This window comes from Tupaia chinensis, unplaced genomic scaffold (genome assembly GCF_000334495.1).
Source record: "Tupaia chinensis unplaced genomic scaffold, TupChi_1.0 Scaffold000247_1, whole genome shotgun sequence".
Lineage (NCBI taxonomy): Eukaryota > Metazoa > Chordata > Mammalia > Scandentia > Tupaiidae > Tupaia > Tupaia belangeri.
The window spans coordinates 3839611-3862483 of record NW_006159725.1 but is presented as its reverse complement, the minus strand read 5'-3'; the positions used below and the strand labels follow the sequence as shown (position 1 = coordinate 3862483).

Sequence of the window (22873 nt, the reverse complement as noted above, 5' to 3'; positions counted from 1 at the left end):
CAGAAATGACTGTGTGGTCTTCGGTTCCTATCGGCCTCGCCACACCCTGCGCTGTGGCTCTCAGACCAGGGCAGCTCAGGGCATGCTGCCCCCTTCCAGAGCAGCCCTTCCGGCTGCCACTGTGTCAGCCCCGGGACGCAGCTGGAAGGTGAGGGCACTTCCAAGTGCGATGGCCCAGCCAGAGGCCGACCATCAGGGGCAGAACATGCCCCTCCCCCTGTGGTAGGAGACAAGTACGACTAGACACTGTCCCAGGTCCCTGTCCCGCAGCTCCTGAAACTAGCAGTCTCTTAAACCATAGAGGGTCATTTGTCATTCCTACCAGTTATGCTAATGATGGCTTAGAAAGGCCCTGACCTGGTGATCAGGACAGACCGGTCACCAGAAAGACAAGAGATAAAGAGTCAGAGCTTGGGGAACCAGCAGTTAGCATAATGGCTATGTTGCTGGACTCCCACGTAGTCGACCGCGGTTCGCGGCCCGGACCTGGTGGCTTAAAACTCACGCCAGGCACGTGTACATGTATGCCCAAGATCCCAAGAGGAGAATGGAAGAGAAGGGACTGCGGCGTGACCATCCCCCCTGGGGGGCAATTTCTCGCTTTCTGTCTCTATGTCTCTCTCTGTCTGGCTGGCGAGCGCACGCACCCTATAGCGAAAACCTCTCCAAAAAAAAAAGTCAGAGCTTGGAGCACAACAGACTGGCTGACCTTCTGGGCTGCGGAGTTCAGGGGTGCTGGGAGGGGCGAGATCTGGGAGACCCCCTTCACTGCATTCACTGCAGCCTTCATGACACCGGCTACCATAAACCGGGAAACCTGCGTTCCCTGGCTCCTGTGACCTATCCCGGCAAATGAATCAAAATGAAGCCCAGGAAAGGGGATCAGGAACCCTGGTGTGGGGCAAGCTGGTGACGTAGTGGCTAAGATGGCTAGATACCACATGGCTGACCAGGGTTCAAGTCCCAGACCCAGTGGCTTAAACTCATGCTAGGCACGTGTGCATATGTACCCAAGATCCCAAGAGGAGAATGGAGAAGAAGGGAGTATGGCATGGCCATCCCCTCTGGGGGGGGGGTGACTTCTCGCTTTCTGTCTCTCTGTCTTTCTGGCGAGCGCACATGCCCTATAGCAAAAACCTCTCTGAAAAAAAGAAAACGAAAAAAAGAAAAAAAAGAAAAACAAACCAGGCACATAGGTGTGCGTGCCCAAGATCCCAAGAGGAGAATGGAAGAGAAACAACGGTGGCATGGCCGTCCCCCTGGGGGGTGCTTTCTCACTTTCCCTCTCTCTGGCAACCACACGTACCAACAGTGAGTTTTAAAAAAATAATAAAGAAAGAAATCCTGGTTTGTAGCTACCCAGACAGGAGTACAGGCAGCCACATTTGCAGGGGTAGTTTGAAGTGAGGACAGTCTTCTGAACTGAGCCCCAGCCTTCGGGATCCAACACCACCTCCAGGTAGTCCACAACAGAGCTGGATTGGAGGACACCCAGCTGGTGTCCACTGGAGAGCGGCTGGGGTGTGGAGAACCCACACACCTCTGCTTAAAGACATGTTCTCTGTTCAATGAGAGCGGAGATTTTAAAATGTCTCTTCTGGGGGCCAGCAGATGGCACAGTGGTTAAGACACTAGACTCCCAATATGGTAGACCGTTGTTTGAGTCCTGGATCCAGCAGCTTGATACTTATATTGGGCACGTGTGCATGTGTGCCCAAAATCCAGACAGGAGAATGAAGGAGAAGGAATTGTGAGGTGGCCAGCCCCCCCAGGGGGTGATTTCTCACTCTTTCTCTCTGTCTCTCTGGCAAGTACATGTGCCCTATAGCACACACACACACACACACACACACACACACACACAAAGTAAATAAATAAATAAAAACAAAAGTCTTCTTTCAGAAATGGGGCTGGAACAGGGCCTTGCTACAATACAATGGTCTTGGCTCCCGGAGAAACATGGGCTTGCACCAGGACAAAGAGTGAGGAACCCTGCTGTCCTTGGGCACGGAGTAAGAGCGCTGAACTAGCCCTCAGTCAGGGCGGCTCAGACGCCAGTAGCCCCAGCCTCAACGTCGCTCCCCGAGGAGAAAACGCAGCAGGCTGTGGAGGGCACCTCTAAGCCCTCAGTCACCCAGGAGGTAGTTCCCGCAGAGGAGGGGCAACACAGGAGCTGCTGCAGCTCCTATACCATGGAGGGCTGGGGTTCTGGAGGTCGGTGCCATGAGCTTCCTGAGGAACCTGTACTTTCCTTTTGAGAGCAGTTTCTGGTACAGGGCACGTGACAGAGACAGAGAGGTAGAAAGTGAGAAATCACCCCCCCGGGGGCAATGGCCATGCCACAATCCCTTCTCCTCCATTGTCTCCTTGGGATTTGGGGCATGCACGCACACACACTCACTGTGTTTCAAGTCTCTGGGTCCAGGACCTGAACTGCAGTCGGCCATGTTGGGAGTCGCACCTTAAACACCGTGCCACCTGCCGGCCCTGAGGAACCTTTACTGAAATGGAAGGTGAGGCACTAACTCAGGGCAGTCGCTCTGGCTGTAACGCTTCGGGGCAGAAGAGCGTGTTTCAGCTGGTGCTGGAGGAAGTCCAGGTGGCGACAGGTGACGTGGATACACAGAAGGGTTCCCGAGGGAGCAGACAGCCTGCATGGGGAGACCCTGCTGCAGGTGCCCACTCCCCCTCTCAAATAGAAAAAGTAAATACACTTTTTTTCTGAATTATTTAATTTGAATTATTATTATTACTTGGCTCGCAACAGGGCACGTGTGCTCATCAGAAAAGAGAGAGAGAAAATAAGAAAGCAAGCTGCCAGGTCTGGGACTTGACCCGCAGTAGGCCACATGACAGTCCTGTGCCCCAACCACCATGCCATCTGCCAGCCCTAATAAATAAACTTAAAAAAAAATAATAATGAATTAAATAAATAGTGACTGAAGGTGAAACAAATTAGAAAAGAAAGTGGACAGACACAGGACTCATGCCAATCCCAGCAGGGTGCAAATCTTTACGTGGTTATTAAGACATGGACTGACAGAGCCAGCAGATGGCATGGTGGTTAAGGTGGCTGGATCCCACGTGACCCACTGCGTGGTTCGAATCCAGGAGTATACGGCTTTGGAAACCATGCTGGGCACATGTGTGCATGCATGCACGACCCCGAGAGGTGAACGGATGGCATGGCCATGCCCTTTGGGGAGTGCTTTTTCACTTCCCCTCTCTCATTCTCTCTCCTCTCTCTCCAGCGAGCACACATGCCCATAGTAAATTTAAAAAGAAAGAAAGAAAGAAACTGGAATAGGGCGAGCTGGCGGTGCTGTGGTTACAGGGGCTGGGCCCGACATGGCTGACAGGGCAGTCTGAGCCCCAGGGTCACGGCTTAAGACACACTGGGGGAGGTCATGCAGGAGGTCTGGTTAAGGAGACTGGATCCCACATAGCTGACTTCATGGTTTGAGTCCCGGACCCAGCAGCCTGCAAATTCACATCAGGTGTGTGTGTGTGTGCGCGCGCGCGCGTGTGTACCCAAAATCCTGAGAGGAAAACGGAGGAAAGAGGCCTGTGGTGTGGCCATTCCCCCGTGGTGGGATTTCTCACTTTCTTGCTCTCTGTCTCTCTCTCTCTGGTGGGTGCACATACCCTAAGGCAAAAGACTAAAAAAAAAGGAACACTCCAGGCAGATGGGCGTGTGAGCCCAAAATTTCAAAAAGAGGAAGAAGCGGAAGAAGATGACCATTCCCTATGGGAGGTGCTTTCTCGCTTTCCTTCTCTTTCTGTCTCTTTCAGGCAAGCACACATAACCTCTGGCAAAATTTAAATAAAAAAAAAAAAAGGAAATTGATGGCATAAAGCAAAGGTCTTACTTCGCTTCAAAAGGTTGGGTGGACCCAAAGAGCCCCTGACGGCCCCCAGCACTGAAGAGTTCCATACAAGTTTGCAGTGTTTATCCCGGTTTGGAAAAATGTTTAAAGTCAGAAGCAAAGATTACAGGGAAATCTGATCTGAAATTGTCTGCGTCAGGGAACCAGCAGTTAGCATAATGGCTATGTCGCTGGACTCCCACGTGGTCAACCGTGGTTCGCGTCCCAGACCCGGTGGCTTAAAGCTCACGCCAGGCATGTGTGCGTGCGTGCCCAGGATCCCGAGAGGAGAATGGAGGAGAAGGGATTGCGGCGTGACCATCCCCTCTGGGGGTGATTTCTCGCTTTCTGTCTCTATGTCTCTCTCTGTCTGTCTGGCGAGCGCACGCGCCCTATAGCAAAAACCTCTCAAAAATAAATAAATAAATAAATAATCTGGGTCAGTACTCAGGCAGATTATTCAAGAGTGACAAAAGGGCCAGGGTCCCCTGGCTCGGCCTCTGGGGGAGACCCAAAGCTTCTGTAACAGGAGTGGGTAACATAGCCCCCAGGTGAGAAGTCCCTGGGACTGGTTGATACATGAGCACGTGGGCACCAACACCCACTGGGGAAGCCCGGAACACGGACCGTGGGACTGACAAATACAAAAATGTGAGCATTGAAAGGATATGAAGGTTGGCTTAAGAAGCTATGTCTAGGGCTGGCAGGTGGCATGGTAGTTAAGGCGTTAGACTCTCACATGGCTGACTATGGTTCAAATCCTGGACCTGGAAGCTTGCTTTCTCACTTACTTTCAATCTCTCTCTTTCTGGAAATATTTTTTAAAATAACAATAAAGTTAAATGAAATAATTCTTTAAAAAAAAAAAGGAAGAAGCTGTGTCTGGGAACAGCAGGTGGCGTGGTGGTTGAGGCGCTGGACGCTCCCACATGGTCGACCACAGTTCGAGTACCAGACCTGATGGCTTGCTTTCTCACTTTCCTTCTGTCTCTTTCTCTCTGTGTCTCTCTCTGGTCAAATTAAAATGAATGAATGAAAAAAATAAAAATATAGTAGTAAATAAAATTAAATAAATAATTCTTATTTAAAAAAAACAAAAACAAAAACTGTGTGGGCCAGTAGTGTAGCAGTAACAAGTGGAAAGGTCCTGGCTCGCTTCCTGAGGCCTTGCTCACCGAGCTGGGCACGCGTGCGCCACCATCCCAGCTGGCCGAGACAAAGGACGGGTCAGTCAAGATCCTGCTGGAGGTGCTCGGCTCTCTGACTCTCTCTCATGGAGAAAATAAATAAACTTTTTTTAAAAAAAGAATTATTTATGGGGACCAGCAGGTGGCATGGTGGTTAAGGTGCTGGATAGTCCCACATGGCCAACCATCGTTCGAGTCCCAGACCTGGTGGCTTGCCTTTTCACTTTCCTTCTTTCTCTGTTTCTGTCTCTCTCTGGTCAAAATAAAAGAAATGAGTGAATAAATAAATAATTATAAATAAAATAAAATAAAAATAATCATTTTATTATTATTATTACTATTATTAGACCAGAGAGAGAAACAGAGTGAGAGAAAGGGAAAGTGAAAAAGCAAGTCGCCAGGTCCAGGACTTGAACCGTGTTTGACCATGTGGGAGTCCAGTACCTCAGCCACCATGCCACTTGCTGGCCTCCTAAAGAACTAAACTTTAGGGACCAGCAGTTAGCATAATGGCTATGTTGCTGGACTCCCACGTAGTCGACCGCGGTTCAAGTCCTGGACCCAGTGGCTTAAACTCACGCCGGGCGTGTGTGCGTGCATGCCCAAGATCCCAAGAGGAGAATGGAGGAGAAGGGATTGCAGTGTGGCCATCCCCTGTGGGGGGTGATTTCTCGCTTTCTATCTCTCTGTCTGTCTGGCGAGCGCACGTGCCCTATAGCAAAAACCTCTAAAAAAAAAAAAAAGAACTAAACTTTAAGGGGAAAAAAGCAAGAAGGTATGCTTCCTTTATTTGATTGTTTCCAGAAATGGGTATTATGTCTGGCTGGGGACACTTTCTCAACTACTATTTTGAAACCAAAACCCTTAATAAAGCTGTAATGGAGGTTCTGGTCAGGAATGGGAGGTCGACGCGGTTCCGCTCGAAGTCTAGAGAACTGGCATGTCAGAGCAGGCTTCTTCTTTTTTTTTTTTTTTTTAAAGAATTATCTAACTTTATTCATTCATTCCATTCATTCATTTAATTTGACCAGAGACAGACAGAGAAAGAACGAGGGAGAGAGAGAAAGTGAGAAAGCAAGCTCCAGGTTTGGGACTCAAACTGTGGTCGGCCATGTGGGAGGGTCCAGCACCTTAACCACCACGCCGCCTGCTGGTCCCCCGGAGCACGCTTCTTTACTGCCTGACTGTACTATGGGGAAGAGAGAGGGCTAGGAGCTCGCCGGTGCCTCAGGGATGAGAAAGGGCTAGCTCCGTGTCTCGCTGACGCCCGAGAGATTTTCACTGGAAAGGCCCATCTAAAACTCCCAGGGCTGACGTTCTTTGCCCACCTCCCTTTTTCTTCCAAGATTAGGTGGTTCTTTCTGGACTTCACTGCAGGTGGCTCACCCTGTGCTTTCTGGCCTTCAGACATAAAGATGAGAACATCCGGCAACAGCTGGCACTGAAACTAAGGACGAGGTGCACAGCAGGTCACAGCAGCTGGACAAGAGCCAGAGATAACAATGAAACAACCCAAGGACCCACAACCGGCCTGGCCCGACCCCCGACTACCCAACGTAAGTCCCAACGATAGCTCCAGGCCCCCACCCTTCAGGGCCATGCGACCCTCCACATCCAGCCCCTTGCCTCCCTTGGGAAGTGAATCAATTCTTTTCTATTCACTTTCTGAGTTTGTGAATTCTCTCAGGGCCACGACCGACTGAGATCACCCTAACACACTGCGGGGAACACCCTAGCAGGAGGGACCTTCCGTGTCACTGGAGAAGGTCTCCCAGCCTAGTACAGATGCTCGACACGCGAGGCTCCACCCACACACCCATCACAAGTTGGAAATACACTATCAGGGGCCACTCCACGAGGCAGCTGCCACATGCTGCTCCAGAGAAACTGAATTCAACACGAGACGGCGGTTCAAGTCCCTGGCCCGGTCAGCTGCAGCGTCCCAGGCATATCCCCAAGCATGCAAGATCTGACTGGCTGGAGGGTGAGGATGAGGGTCGCAGACAACCAGACCTGTGGGAGGGGCTCCTGTCTCACTCTCACACACACATGCGCTCTACAATAAATAAAGGGAAATGCCTTTCTGTCCCCTGCACTTTCCAGCTCTCTCCCCCAAAGGAGATAGAGGAGAGAGAGAGAGAGAGAGAAATACAAGGGCCGGCCCTGTGGCCTAGTGGGTGGGGCAGCTGGATCCTACATGGCCAGTCTGCACTGAAGCCCCGGCTCCAGTGGCTTTTACGTGCTGGGGGGCTGTGTGTGTGCCCCAAGTCCTGTCAGGATGGAGAAATGGAGGAGTAGGGACTGCAGAGTGGCCACACCTAATACAGAGTCCACTCTCCTTTCGCCCTCCCGTCTCTCTCCCTCCGGGCAGACGCACACATCCTTGGGCAAATTTACATAAACACATACAGCGAGCAATTGCTTAAACACTAACTAACTAAATAAAACACACATGTCGTATTGTAAGTTGATGAGGCTTTTTTTCTTTCTTAGTTTTGCTATAGGACACGTGTACTCACCAGAGACAGAGACAGAAAAAATGTGAAATTACCCCCCCCCCCGCCCCGGGGAGGGGATGGTCATGCCTCTGCTCCTTCTCTTCTGTTCCCCTCAGGATTTGGGGCATGCACATACATGCTCCGCATGTGAGTTTCAAGCTACAGCTTTGGGACTCGAACCACACAGCCAGCCATGGGGAATCCAGCACCTCACCCTCCATGCCACTGCTGACCCAACAGTGTGCTTGATACACCAATGTCAGGAACGCCATAGCATAGCCAGCCTGGCTGAAACGTGCTCAGGACACTCACGTGGGTGAGCTGGCGGCACCATGAACAGCTCCAGGCTGATGGGCATGGCGGCCCAGGCTGCACCCGGCATGGGTGAGAAGGGCTGACACGGGCCCAGCCCAGCAGGAGATCCACATGCGGGCTACAGTTTGTACCAGATACGCATGGCTTCTGCACCACCATCAAGTCAAAAACAGGAGGCGGCCACCCAGGCCGGGGATGGCTGTGTGGTAAAGAGAAGGCAGGAGCCAGCGCTCCAGCACAACTAACTACCCAGGCAGGTTAACAGGACGAGGGCTGCCGGAGCCCACGGGCATGACCCAGGAGCTGCCACTGCATGCGCGAGTTCTGCTGGGTGCCCTGTGTGGGGCCTCGACTGGGCCCGGGCAAGTCTGTCGGCACCTCCCAGCCATGACTCCTGGCTCTTTTTTATTTTTTTTTAAATAATATTTATTTATTTTAATTTGACCAAGAGGGACAGAGTGAGAAGGGGTGGGGGAAGTGAGAAAGCAAGCTACCAGGTCCAGGACTAGAACCACGGTCAGCCATGCGGGAGTCCAGCACCCTTAACCAATACACCACCTGCTGGCCCCAACTACGGGGTCTTGAGATTAGAGAATTCAAATGGTTTAAAGCATCAAGTCGGGTCAGCAGATGGCATAGCAGTTATGTCACTAGACTCACAGATGGCTAACTAAACTGTGGTTTGAATCCCAGACAGGGTACCTTGAAAATCATGCTTGGCACATATGTGTGCATGCCCAAGATCCTGGGAGGAGAATGGAGGAGAAGGGATTGCGGCATGGCCATACCCTTGGGGAGTGATTTCTCACTTTCCTCTCACTGTCTCTGTCCCTCTCTCCAGAGAGTGCACATGCCCTAAGACAAAAACCTCTATAAGAAAGAAAAACTAAACCATCAAGCTACCTGGGGAATCCAAGGCAGAGACGCTAACAAGCAGGGAGCCTCTCCCGTGGGACCGACTGCTGCAAAGAGCCACGGGAGTCTGCTGTCGCTTGGACGATCCCTATAAACACTCTGGACTGTCCAACCAAGAGCCACAGGTGCGTAGATGGCAATTCCAAGGAGAAGAAGCAACAGCCCATTTGGAAGGCTGTGCTGTGAAGGAGGAAAACACACCAGCGGGGGTGGGGGATGAACATCTGCCCCGGGCAACACAGGGGACGAGACAGGAAATCCTAGGTCTGGGCTTCCGTCCACTCACGCTGCACAGAAAACGGGCCTACTCAAGATGCCACATGGGGCAGACTTAGGAAGCTGTCATGGGGATCTGAGGGGTGCGATAAAGTGTGGTGTCCAGACCCACAAGCAGAACCCCTCCCAGGCTCCTGTGTGCTCACTTCTGTGGCCCCCAGGCCCCATCCAGTGAACGCCTGCGGCAGCACCAAACCAGCTGCCCTGGTCTGTGCCTGTTCCTCAGTACCTTCTGGGCCACAAACTGCCAGTTAGAACCTTTTCATCTGTGGACATGCAGGACAGGGACGGCGCACAGCTCCACGGCAGACGCCCCGGAGAGGCCCTGCACACAGCTGCCAGGTCGAGACAGGCTGCTGGCCCTCAGGGCTGCGGAGGGACGCTTGCTGCACTGTTGACCTGGGGCAGGTGCAATGCTCGGAGGGCCAGAAGGAAGTGGAGGGCCAGCCGATGGCATGGAGGTTAAGGCACTGGATCCCCACACGGTCTACTTCACAGTTTGAGTCCCAGATCAGGCAGCCTGAAAAACACACCAGGTGCATGTGTGTGCGTGCCTGAAATCCCAGGAGAATGGAGGAGAAAGGGTTACAGTGGGACCATGCCCTGACGGGTGATTTTGCTCTTTCCTTTCTGTCTCTCTGTGCCTCTTCAGAAAAAAAATGTGCCCTACAGCAAAACCAAAAATAAAAAAAGAAAGAAAGAAAAACATGGGACAGGAGGGCCTGAGCAGTGTGCAGTGCTAACACCTGACACTGTGCAAGGCCGACTCACGGGGGCTCCAGTCCACCCGAGCATGCAGTGCCCGTGTGCCTGTGAGCCAGCCTGGCTGGGGTTGGGGTGGGCGGAGTATCAAGACCCTACCAGGGGTGCTGAATCTTGCTCTCTCTCCCTTGTGGAAAAAAAATAAATAAAATAAACTTTGGAGTTTAAAAAGAAAAGAGATTGAGGAAAAACTGGAGCAGGAGGTACTGTACCAGTGCGAGTATTCTTCCACCATTTCTTCAGACCCAGGAGCACTTTTCTTACAGCCCATAATATCCAGCAACGGGCGAAGAGAGATCCTTGTCAGAGTTATGGACAGACGAAGAAACAAAACCGGGATGGAAACACTGGCCAAGTGCGGGGCGGGGGCAGGGGTGAGGGCTTGCCGCACGAAGGGCTGGCCGGCACCCGTCACGGTGTGGTCATACCCAGGTGGGGGTGACTGAGGGCATCGTCACTAGGTGCATTGTCCTGTTTCCTGGTGAAGCTAGCCAAGAGGGCCTGGGAGAGTATGGTGATTGGACTTTCCTTTTCCTGTCTTCTTCCCCATTGTCACCCGATTGGACTTTCCTTCCTTTTCCTGTCTTCTTCCCCATTGTCACCTCGATCTTCTACCCGACAGTGCTCACAGGCCCAGGGCTGCCTCTCCAGCTGGCCGAAGCAGGGGAGCCCTAAGCAAGAAAATGTAACAATCTTATACCTTCATGTCAGAATTCCTCAGGACCTCATAGAGCAGGTTGTGCCTTCGTCCCATCTGGCAAAGGGGGGGGGGTTAAGAATGAATGCGGGAGCCAGCTGGTGGTGTGATGGTGAAGGCGGCTGGATCGCACATGGCTGACCATGTGGTTTGAAGACGAGCAGGCAGCTGGAGAGACGCACCAAGCATGTGTGCATGCATGCTCAAGTCCCCGATGGGAAGGAGAACTGGAAGAGGAGGGATTGCAGCATGACCATTTCCCATGGAGGGGTACTTACTGAATCTCTCTCTCTCCTTGTCTCTCATGCACGTGCCCTCTGGCAAAAAATTAAAAAAAAAAAAAGAGGAGGAGGAGAAATGCAGCCAGGCCAGCACCAGCATTCGGGTCCAGTCCATAACATACTAGACTACAGCGCAGAAAGCCACGTGGCTGACCATAGACAGATCTCTGGGTTGGCCTGAAAACACACTGGTTATGTGTGCAGTGCCAGAGTCCAGGGAGCTGGAGGGCTGGGGAAAGAGGATCTTGCATGATCCTGGTGAGGGTCCTCTCTCTCTCTCTGTCTCTCTCTCTCCCCCTTTCCCCTCCAATGTATGTCTATCAAAAAAAAAAAAAATGGGACCAGCAGTTAGTGTAATGGCTATGTCCCTGGGCCCCCGCTGGGCGTGTGTGCGTGCGTGCCCAAGATCCCGAGAGGAGAATGGAGGAGAAGGGATTGAGGCGTGGCCATCCCCCCTGGGGGGTGATTTCTCGCTTTCCATCTCTCTGTCTCTCTGTCTTCAGCAAATGCACACACTCTATGGCAAAAACCTCTAAGGGGAAAAAAAAAAGGAAAAAAAGTAAAAAAAAAAAAGAGAAAGGAAAGAAAATCTGAATATGAAAAACACTGGGAGATGGTCTGCCAAACGTGTCACCGATGGTCGGGCCATCGTGGTGAAGTCCCTCTTTCCTACCTTGCACAGCCTTACTCTGACCTAGCTGCTCTGCTACACGCATGCTCCTCAGCACTGTGAAAATGATTTCTTTCAATACAACACACTGGAAAACCCCTGGGGAGCCAGTTACGCGTCACTAAACTAACCAGCCCCTGTCTTTCCATGTCCCTAATTGCTGGCGCAAATACAGAAGGGGTTACTGTCCCCGAGCTGTGGAAAAAAAGCAAATTTTTTTCCACAGTTGCAAAAGAGAGGGGGAAACTGGTGGGCTGTTAACTTTCTCAGTCCTCTCGCCATCATTTCTGGGCCGGCTTGCTAACCAGAAGCAGCAAGGCTGGTGAGCCCCGTGGTCAGACCACGCAGACAGGCGATGGGCTGGGCATGAGATGGACTGAGATGGACTCAGCTTAAAAAGTGAGGATGCCAGGACCAGCAGACAGCGTAATGGTTACGTCACTGGACTCCCACATAGTCGACAATGGTTCGAGTCCTGGACCCGGTGGCTTAAACTCACACGGCACATGTGCATGCGTGCCCAAGATTCTGAGAAGAGAATGGAGGAGAAGAAATCGCGGAGTGGCCATCCCCCGTGGGGCGATTTCTCGCTTTCTGTCCCTCTATCTCTCCAGTGAGCACATGCACCCTATAGCAAAAATCTCTCTTCAAAAAAAAAAAAAAGTTTAGATGCCCTGAGTGGTGATTTCTCACTTTTTCTATCTCTCTGGAGAGCACACATGCCTTATAGCCAAAAAGTAAAACAAAAACAGAAAAAAGGGTGCTCCGCAGCTGTGACAGGTTAGAAACCGGCCACCAGGCTGGGTCCAAGACCTGCGTCCCACTCAGTAACCCAGCTGTTGCCTCGCTGGGTGCCGGGCCACCCTGCTTCCACATCTTAGCTACAACTCAGGGTTGGAAACCGGAGCTCAGCCCGGACGGTGCGTGTAAAGGGGTACATGTGTGTGTCGTCACACCCTCCGGCCGAAGCGTAGCAGCCTTCAAGGGGAAGGCCACGTTTTCTGTAGCCCTCTCCCGGTTCACACCAGCCTTAGCTAAAGCACAGCCACATTTTCCTCACGATGCTTTTGCCTGAGCTGGCGGGCCCAGAGCACAGAGGTTAAGTGCTGTGCTGAGGAACTGGATTCCACATGGCCCACCCTGGTTTGAATCCCTGTCCAGTAGCTTGGAAATCAGCCCTGGTGCACGTACATGTGTGCCCAAACTCCTGACAGGATGGCGGAATGGAGGGGAGGACTGCCGTGTGGGCTGTGCTCTGCTGGGAGCTCTCTCTCTTTGCAGGAGCTTCTGGGGAAAAAAAAAAAAAAAAAAAAAAACGAAAAGGAAAGAAGGAAAGGGAAGGGAACAAAGCAAAAATAAAAAAAAAAAAAGAGACAGAGAGAGACAGCAGGTGGCATGGTGGTTGGGGCAGCTGGATCCCACACAGCCAAATGTGTGGTTCTGATCCTGGACCCAGCGGCTTGAGGCACATGCCGGGAACATGTGCACGGTGCCTGGAATCCCAAGGGGAGACTGGGGAGAGGGGACTGTGGCACAGGCATCCCCCCTTTCTTGCTTTCTCTCTTTTTCTCTTGGGCTCCTTGTGGCAAATTGAAAGAAAGAAAAGGAAAGGAAGGGAAGGGAAGGGAAGAAAATCCAGACAGGCTCTGACAACGGAAGAAGACAGCTGTCATCAGACCTCTCAGGAGGTGGCCCACGGCTACCTCCAGTGGCAGGGACAGCCGGCCCTATCTGAAGTCTTTCCAGCAGCTGGAAGCCCCTCCCTTCTCCGATTTGAAAGCCCAAGTCTGATTTCCGCTCTGCATCCCTGAGAGCAGCTTTGCCGTCTCACGGGAAGAGCTCACAGACCCTCCACTCCCCTCCCTGCTCAAGGTAAGAAAAAGCTGAGTCCTCCTCCATGCCAGCCACGCTAGCCCTTGGCGAGCCACCGCACTGACTTGGGCTGCAGAGAAAAGACTCCCGAGAGGGCAAAGGCCCAGGAAAAGCCCTCGGGTGACATCACACTCATGCTCACAGCTACCCGGCAACCACCTCCTCCTCTCCAGGCCGGCCCTGGCTGTAGCTTGAACACTGCTTCAGAGCCTGCAGCCTGCTTGCTGGGGCTGACGCCCAGTGGAAGCTGGTCACCAGAGGAGAGATACCAGTGGGCCAGCATAGCAACCAGAGGACTCATCGCACCTGGAAGAAACCTACTAGGTGGGCTGAATTATCACCTGTTCCTCTGCCCCACGTCCATCCTGTCTCTTGCCTGACACATAATTAGCACCCCCTGCGTTCTTAACCACCACGGAAACTCTCAAACACAACTCTCACAGAGGAAGCGGGCCAGTGTGAATCAGCCCACAGGGCTCCCCCTCCTCCGACTCTGTCTCCACAAATGGGTTTATCTGGAAGCCACATCTACGGCACAGGCTGGCTGCTGCTCACGGGGCAGTCCGCCCGGACCACCTGCTTCCTCCTACAGCATGCTCCCCGCCACCCCACGTCTCCTTGGCAGTTCCCATCTTCCTGACTGCCTTCCCACCCTTTCAAAATCTCCCCCTCCACATTTTTTGGGGGGTTATTGGGCACATGTGCTCACTGGAGAGGGACAGAGACAAAGAAAGCACCCCCTGGAGTGCGGAGGTGGTCACGCTGCAATCCCTTCTCCATTCTCTTCTGGGTTTTTCAAGCAGCTGGGTGTGGGACTCGAACCACACAGGTGGGATCCAGCTGCCTTAACCAACAAGCCACCTGGCTGGCCCCCTCCAGATCTACTTGTTCTCATGCACACAGGGCTGTCTGCTTCCAGGCCCTGGGGCCACGGCACAGTCTAGCTGTAAAGAACAGAAGTCTTCAAGAACAGAAGTACATGGGTTCGAATCCCCAGCCCCACTTCTGTGTAACCAGTAGCCCACTCATCTCTAAACTTCAGGTGTCTCGGCTGTAAAATCTGCCCCCGGATTTGCTGTGAGGATCAAGTGTGAGCATGTGAGCATGTATTTAAGGCGCAGAGCAGAAAGCTCGGTGCAAAGTCAGACAGTCCTGGCCTCAAAGAATTACGAGTCTAGGAGAAGCTTCTGCCAGTTAACCCTACCGGGCAGGCACTCATGCTTACCCGACCTGCTGGCAGATCACAGGTCTCCTTTGCGTTTGTGCGTTTGTGTAGTTGACAGAGGGCTCGTGCAGAGAGACGGGGTGGGGGCAGGGAGAGAGGGAGCACTCCCCGAGCGGGGAAAGATCATGCCCTTCTCCTCCATTCTTCCACCCTGTCGAGGTTGTGGTTACACACCCACACGTGCTGGTGTGTCTTCCAGCCTTAAGGGCCATGAGTCCAACCATGATCCGAGAGGCGGGATTCCACTCCCTTAACCACCTGCTGTTGCGACCAGCCCCAGGTATGACTCCTAAGAGCTGGGCCCATCCTTGAACTCCGAGGGCAACAGGGCCAGCCAGGGAGTGATGCCCTCCGGTCCCAAGTACGCCATTGGAAGAACAGGCAAAGCTTTAGCCGCCCCCTCCTCACGCCTGCCTCCTCGTATATAAGGCCAGACAGTGGCAACATTCTGAGAGCCCAGCCCCGCAGGAAGGTTCTGAGTTCGTTCCCAGAAACCTCCCTGAGCAAGCTGTTCATGTGTGCCCATGATCTGAGGCTGGCTAAGGCTCAGGGTGGATCGTGGTTTTGAGACCCTATCAGGGATGCTGTCTCTTTTTCTCTCTGTCCCTCTCACTTGTGGAAGAAAATAAGAAACTTAAAATAAAAAGTACCCTGGGGCCAGCAGATGGCGTAATGGTTACATCACTGGACTCCCACAGGGTCAACAGTGGTTTGAGTCCCAGTCCCGGTGGCTTGAAACTCACGCCAGGCACATGTACATGCATACCCAAATTCCCAAGAGGAGAATAGAAGAGAAGAGACTATGGCATGGTCATCCCCCCTGGGGGGGGGGGCATGGTCATCCCCCCTGGGGGGGGGGCATGGTGTAATTTCTCACTTTCTGTCTGTCTCTCTGGCAAGTGCACATGCCCTGTAGCAAAAATCTCTCTTTAAAATTAAACAACAAACAAGTAAATAAATAAAAGCACTCTGTATGGGGACCAGATGGTGCTGTGGTGGTGAAGATGCTGAATTCCCACATGGCCAATTTTGTGGTTTGAGTCCCAGACCCAGTGGCTTGAAAATCACATTGGGTACGTGTGCATGCATGCCCAGAATTCCAAAAAGAGAATGGAGGAGACAGGACCGCGGCATGGCCATCTCTCCAGGGGGAAATTGCTCACTTTTTCTCTGGCTCTCCAGCAGGTGCACATGCTCTATGGCAAAAAAATAAACACAAACTAAAACTCTCTAAGACTCAGTACATTGGATAACTGACTGACTAACTGAAATCCAAACCCTTCAGTATAAGTCACAGTCTGTCAGTCCAGTAGCTCGCTAGCCCCGCTTTTCCACATTTCTCATCTCCCCCCATCTTTAGGCCAACACAACCAAACAGCTTTAGTCAGTAGGCCTTCTCACTTCCTTCAGAACTCAGTTCTCTATAGAAAGTAGCTTCAGGGTAGCCTCGGCCTTGGTGGGGAGGCGATGGAGAGGTGGAGGGTGCAAGCTAAAACATAGAGGCTTCCGGCCAGCTCTATGGCCTAGTGGTTTAGACAGCTGGATTCCACGTGGCTGACCATGCAGTTCAAATCCCGGCCACAGCAGCCTGGAAAACATGGCAGACACATGTATCTGGGTGTCCCAAATCCCAACAGGAGAAGTGGGGAAAAAGGAACAGGGGCGTGACCAAGGCTTCATTGAGAAGTGCTCTAACCTTCTTCCTCTTTCTCTGTCTCTCTCTGGTGAGTGCAAGTACCCTCTGGCAAACTAAAAAAAGTAAAAATTAAATTTGAAAAAGTAAAAAAGCATACAGGTTCTTTGTGAGAGATGAAAATATTCTAACCTTAACTATGGTGCCAGCTACACGTATCTGTGAACATCCTGAAAACAACTGACCCATGTACTCTCAATAGAGCTGTACGAACCCTCAGCTCCAGGGCCAGCTTCGCAGCCTAGAAGTTAAGGGAGTCAGATTCCGCATGGCCGGCCACGCAGTTGGAATCCTGGCCCCAAGGGCTTGAAAAAAAAAAGTCTGCCATGAGTGCATGCCTCAAATCACAGCAAGATGGAGAAATGAAGGGATTGTGACATGATCACACCCTGTGGGGGTGCTTTCTCCCTCTCCCCACTCATCGGCAATTCAAAACAAAAACAAAAAAACACCTTGGCTCCTCTAGGAAACGTTCCCTCATTTGTGAATAGAGACATGGAAATCACTCACTCGTTTTTTTGTTGTTGTTGTTTATTTGTTTTGTTTTGTTTTGGGAGGTTTTTGCTATAGGGCGCTCGCCAGAGAGAGAGAGAGAGACAGAAAGCGAGAAATCACACTCCAGGGGGATGGCCATGCCGCAGTCCCTTCTCCTCCATTCTCCTCTATCGGGATCTTGGGCACGCACGCACACGCACCCGGCATCTCTCATTCATTAACTGATTTATCAAGTAGATGGGGTGGTAGTTAAGACACTGGGTCCCACGGGCCAGTTCAGCAGTTCGAGTCCTGGACTTAGTGGCTGGAAATCATACCAGGTGCATGTGCATGCCCAAAATGACAAGAAAGTGAAGGAGAAGAGATTGCAGCATGGCCCTCCCCCCACGGAGAATGCTTATCATGTTCCCTCTTCTGTCTCTGTCTCTCTCAGCACATGTACCCTATGGCAAAAATCTTAAAATAATAATAATAATAACTTTTAAAAAGATGAGCAAGAGAGGCCTAGAGAGCACCTGCTGCTGTCCTTCTGAGTCCAGGAGACCAAAAACCACACTTCATATTACCATTTTCTCCACTTCTTTCTTTCTAGGACTTGAAGAAAAGGGTCTCCTGATCAATTAACTTTTTATTTTTTTTTACATTCATGATGGAGTGCACACGCACGAGAGGAGGAGAGAGAGAGAGACTGCCACGAGGCTCAATCACGCCACGGTCCCCTCCCTCGTGCAAGTACCCTCTGGCAAACTAAAAAAAGTAAAAATTAAATGTGAAAAAGTAAAAAAGCATACAGGTTCTTTGTGAGAGATGAAAATATTCTAACCTTAACTATGGTGCCAGCTACACGTATCTGTGAACATCCTGAAAACAACTGACCCATGTACTCTCAATAGAGCTGTACGAACCCTCAGCTCCAGGGCCAGCTTCGCAGCCTAGAAGTTAAGGGAGTCAGATTCCGCATGGCCGGCCACGCAGTTGGAATCCTGGCCCCAAGGGCTTGAAAAAAAAAAGTCTGCCATGAGTGCATGCCTCAAATCACAGCAAGATGGAGAAATGAAGGGATTGTGACATGATCACACCCTGTGGGGGTGCTTTCTCCCTCTCCCCACTCATCGGCAATTCAAAACAAAAACAAAAAAACACCTTGGCTCCTCTAGGAAACGTTCCCTCATTTGTGAATAGAGACATGGAAATCACTCACTCGTTTTTTTGTTGTTGTTGTTTATTTGTTTTGTTTTGTTTTGGGAGGTTTTTGCTATAGGGCGCTCGCCAGAGAGAGAGAGAGAGACAGAAAGCGAGAAATCACACTCCAGGGGGATGGCCATGCCGCAGTCCCTTCTCCTCCATTCTCCTCTATCGGGATCTTGGGCACGCACGCACACGCACCCGGCATCTCTCATTCATTAACTGATTTATCAAGTAGATGGGGTGGTAGTTAAGACACTGGGTCCCACGGGCCAGTTCAGCAGTTCGAGTCCTGGACTTAGTGGCTGGAAATCATACCAGGTGCATGTGCATGCCCAAAATGACAAGAAAGTGAAGGAGAAGAGATTGCAGCATGGCCCTCCCCCCACGGAGAATGCTTATCATGTTCCCTCTTCTGTCTCTGTCTCTCTCAGCACATGTACCCTATGGCAAAAATCTTAAAATAATAATAATAATAACTTTTAAAAAGATGAGCAAGAGAGGCCTAGAGAGCACCTGCTGCTGTCCTTCTGAGTCCAGGAGACCAAAAACCACACTTCATATTACCATTTTCTCCACTTCTTTCTTTCTAGGACTTGAAGAAAAGGGTCTCCTGATCAATTAACTTTTTATTTTTTTTTACATTCATGATGGAGTGCACACGCACGAGAGGAGGAGAGAGAGAGAGACTGCCACGAGGCTCAATCACGCCACGGTCCCCTCCCTCTAGCCCTCCAGTCCTCTAGCCCGGCGGACACATGGACATGCCCAGTGTTGTTTTCAGGCCAGTCAGGTCTGAGACTTGAACCACGGTCAGCTCGTGGCCTCCAGCTCTGACACGATGTCGTGTGTGCCACAGGCTGGGCCCTCCTGTGCACTTTCGATTTTTCAACTTTGTGCAGTTCAACTCTGCAAGCCCCACCTCCGACAGCCTCCTACCACAGCAGATCGAATTCCAAGGGAGCCTGAAAGGTATTTTTGTCTGTGAGGAGAGGTGCACTGGGGGTGTGCCGGCCTGGTATGCTAATCCCTTCTAATCCTCTAATCCAGCCAGAGCACAACCCTCAGCCAACCCTTCCCAACCCTGTGAGCCCAGCTCCAGGTGCCCTCCCAGTGGGGATGTAACCTCACACTCAGGAACACCCCTGCTCCATGTGAGAGCCTCAGAGGAATGACCATAAACCTTCCCCCTGGAATGCAAAAGGAAGTGTGCAAAAACACAGCGGCTTGTATTGTTCTGAGCGAGCCCCTGAGCCCACGGGAGAAGGGGAACCTCGCGGAGGTAAGCAAGGTGCCCAAGGTTGCATAGTTCATCCATGGTAGAACTTAAATGGAAACCTAAGTTTTCTGACTTTAAGTCCAAAGTCCTTCATGCTCAGCTGCCTCTAAATACCAACTCCTGGGCCAGCCAGGAGCATGGTGTTTAGGGGACTGGATCTTACATGACCAACTGCATGGTTCAAGTCCCAGACCCAGTGGCTTGAGAAACACACTGGGGTCCATGTGTGTGTTCATGCCCAAAAAATCCTGAAGGACCAGCAGATGGCGTAATGGTTACATCACTGGACTCCCACGTAGTGGATTGTAGTTTGAGTCCCAGACACGCTGGCTTAAAACTCATGCAGGGTGCATGTGTGTGTGCCCATGCAAGATCCCAAGAGGAGAATGGAGGAGAAGGGATTGCAGTGTGGCCATTCCCCCTCAGAGGGGCGAGGAGTGAGTTCTTGCTTTCTGTCTCTGTTTCTATGTCTCTGGTGAACACACATACCCTATAGCAAAAATCTCTCTTAAAAAAAAAACAAACAAAAAAAAACAACTTGAGACGAGAGTGGAGGAGAAGAGACTGCAGTGTGGCCGTTTCCCCTGCGGAGTACTCACTTTCCATCTATCCCTGACGAGAGCACACACCCACTGTCTAGCGAAATAAATAAATAAATAAACAAATGGTGCCCAGCAGGTGGCATGGTGGCTAAGGCACTGGGCTCCCATGCGGCCTACTGCAGTTCAAGGTTCTTTCTTTCTCTCTCTCTCTCTCTCTCTCTCTCTCTCATCAGTGCACATGTCCTAAAGCATTTTTTTTTAAATAATAAAATGAAATAAACAAGTCTTTTTTTAAAAAGCCAATACATAAAATATGTCAATTCTTTCTCAGGCATCTCGGGAGTACCAAATGCACCTACTCACTTGACTGCTTTTCTTTCCAAGAACCTTCCATCTCCGAGACCTAAAGACGGCAGGGCTTCATTGCAGATTCCAACAGGAGACGGTGTAACAGCGAGGCCAGATCAGAGGCAGACACCTTTGGATTTGAATCCAGAGTCTGCTTTTTTTTTTCTTTTTTTTTTTTTTGGAGGGGTTTTGGCTATAGGGCAGGTCTGCTCGGCAGACAGACAGCAGGTATGCTCGCCAGACAGACAGAAAGAGACATAGAGACAGAAAGCGAAAAATCACCCCCGGGGGGATGGTCACGCCACAATCCCTTCTCCTCCATTCTCCTCTCAGGATCTTGGGCACGCACGCACACGCGCCCAGCATGAATTTTAAGCCACCGGGTCTGGGACGTGAACGGCAGTCGACTACGTGGGAGTCCAGAGACATAGCCATTACGCTAACTGCTGGTTCCCAGAGTCTGCTTTTATCTGCACACAGTGGGCTCTATATCTGCAGGCTTTGCATCTGCAGACTCAACCAGCCACGTGTGCTGCCGTAGTAAGTCTACCGTAGTAACGTCTACACTGCAGGCATACGGTATGACAATGATTTACATCACATTTACATGGGATCGGTGTTATAAATAACCCAGAGATGCCTTCCAGCCTAGGAAAGGCTGTGCACAGAGTACACACAAACACGATACCATGTGAGCGAAGGGACTTCGGCACCCATGCATTTTGGTGTCCTGGAACTAATCCTGCTCGAATACTGAAGAATGACTGTATTATACATACGCTTCTAATTCAACCAGCCGCCATTTAAAACAATTGCCTTAAAAAAGACGAAGAACTGTGGGATCAGCAGTTGGTGTAATGACTATGTTGCTGGACTCCCATGTAGTCGACTGTGGTTCCAGTCCCGCACCCAGTGGCTTAAACTCACGCTGGGTGCGCGTGCGTGCATGCCCAAGATCCCAAGAGAATGGAGAAGAAGGGATTGTGGTGTGGCCATCCCCCCCCCCGGGGGGGGGTGATTTCTCGCTTTCTGTCTCTCTCTCTCTGTCTTTCTGGCGAGCACACGCGCCCTATAACAAAAACCTCTAAAAAATAAAATAAAATAAAAAGACGAAGAACTGCCTTAAACTACACCCATGTCGTAAAAATCCTTCCTGATCTTTTGTTAAAAGTTTATTTCTTCCATAACTGGAAGAGACAGCAACCCCAACAGCACCTGGACACTGAAGGGCACCCCCAGCCTCCGTCGGCCTGCATAATGTGCACACGTGAGCCGGGCATTCTCAGGGAGGTCCTGAGACGCAACACAGAGCCCTCCCAATGCGGCATGGCGCTTCACCGCTGCAAGGCCATGTGGTCCCCCATGTCTAAATTTCTTGTATGAATGTCCTCCCTTTGTCCTTCTCAATTTCCACACCTCACACCCTCCCCAGCCTTCCCCACAGCCCTCCCGTCATCACCACCACTGGCTGGTGCCAGTCTGAGCTCACAGGAACATTCGGTAAATACTGTTGAACAGAAAGGTATGAAGCTGAACCCACTGGGAGGAAAAGTACCGGGAATGGTGGTCAGGGACTTGCCTTCCCACCCTGAGACAGGGTCTCCCGAATCTAAGAGTAAAGGGTCGGTGGTGTCCTGAGCCAGTGAGGACTCCCCATAGTCCACCGGGAACTGAGCTTGGCCACACCACTCCCAGAGCACCACTCCCACCAGGCTTGTGTGGAGCTGCTCTGTGGGCTTTCTACACCAGTCCCCCCCGGGATGGAAGTTCAAATCCCCCCACTCCCCAGATGCCACACTGACCTAGGCAAAAAGTAGCTAATACACACCACAGTGGTACCTAGGGGCCTAGACTAAGACTCCCATGTGGTAGGAAATGGGACTGACTCCCTCCACCTGCACCCCTGCGGCCCAGTAAGACCAGCCTGTGTGGTCAATAAGAAAATAATACAAACAACGGGAGTGCAGAACAGCTGTCTATGTGCAGGGGCAGCTTAACCTCTCTGGGGCCTCTGTCATCTCCATCTACAGAATGGGAATCCCAGCAGTAACCAGAGAATCACATCCGGAGACGCACGGGGGAGCGCTCCACGCAGGCCCGGTGAGCGCTCAGGGAGTACCAGTTTGTTCTACCCATCGCTCCTCGCGCTGCAGGGCTCAGAGGGGACAGAAAGCAGCGTGGGTCCCCACGTAAGTGTGTCACACGTGCAGGGCCACTAACCAGAGCGAAGAGGTGGGCACGGGGGAGCTGAAGCACAGTGAGTCCCGGGACCAGCTCATACCCTCAGCGACTCCCCTTCCTCCCGGAAGTTCCCGCGGGATGCCCAGGGACCCTGGGGAGGGCCAGGCGCACAGAGGCAGGGGCGGAAGGGGAACGTACCTGCTCTCACTGCACTCCTTCCGCTCCCGCACCTGCAGCCACTTGCGGAGGAGGAAGCGCTTTCGGCGCGGGGAAGCGCTGGGTGTGGAGCAGTTGGACCACGGCGTGTCCTCGTCGCTGGAGGGCGTGATCTCGATGGACGGCAGCTGCAGGAACTCCTTGCCCGGGGCCAGCCCGGCCTCCAGGCTCTGCTCCTGCACATTCTTCATCCGGCGCATCTTGAATCGCCGGCGGCGGAGTGTGGGGGTGGACGAGCTGGACCAGACCGGGCTGACCTCAGGCGCGCCCCGCGCCTCGGGCACCTGCAGGGCGGGCAGCTGCAGGCTCTCCATCATGTTGGCTGCCGGCATGGGGCCCGTGGCTGCGCGCCGCCTCTGCGCCGTCCGCC

General features: G+C 52.0%; 1 protein-coding gene across 5 annotated transcripts in view; it reads right to left on the bottom strand.

The window, feature by feature from the left end:
* The window catches only part of GRAMD1B (GRAM domain containing 1B), a 252750-nt gene extending 229888 nt beyond the window's left edge, over positions 1–22862 (bottom strand). For all 5 annotated transcript variants that reach the window (XM_014587922.2, XM_006148813.3, XM_006148812.3 and 2 more), the window contains exon 1: positions 22486–22862. In XM_014587922.2, the coding sequence (XP_014443408.2) occupies positions 22486–22835 (350 nt within the window). In that variant the 5' untranslated portion in view covers positions 22836–22862. The remainder of the gene's footprint in view (positions 1–22485) is intronic.
* Positions 22863–22873: the final 11 nt, after the last annotated feature.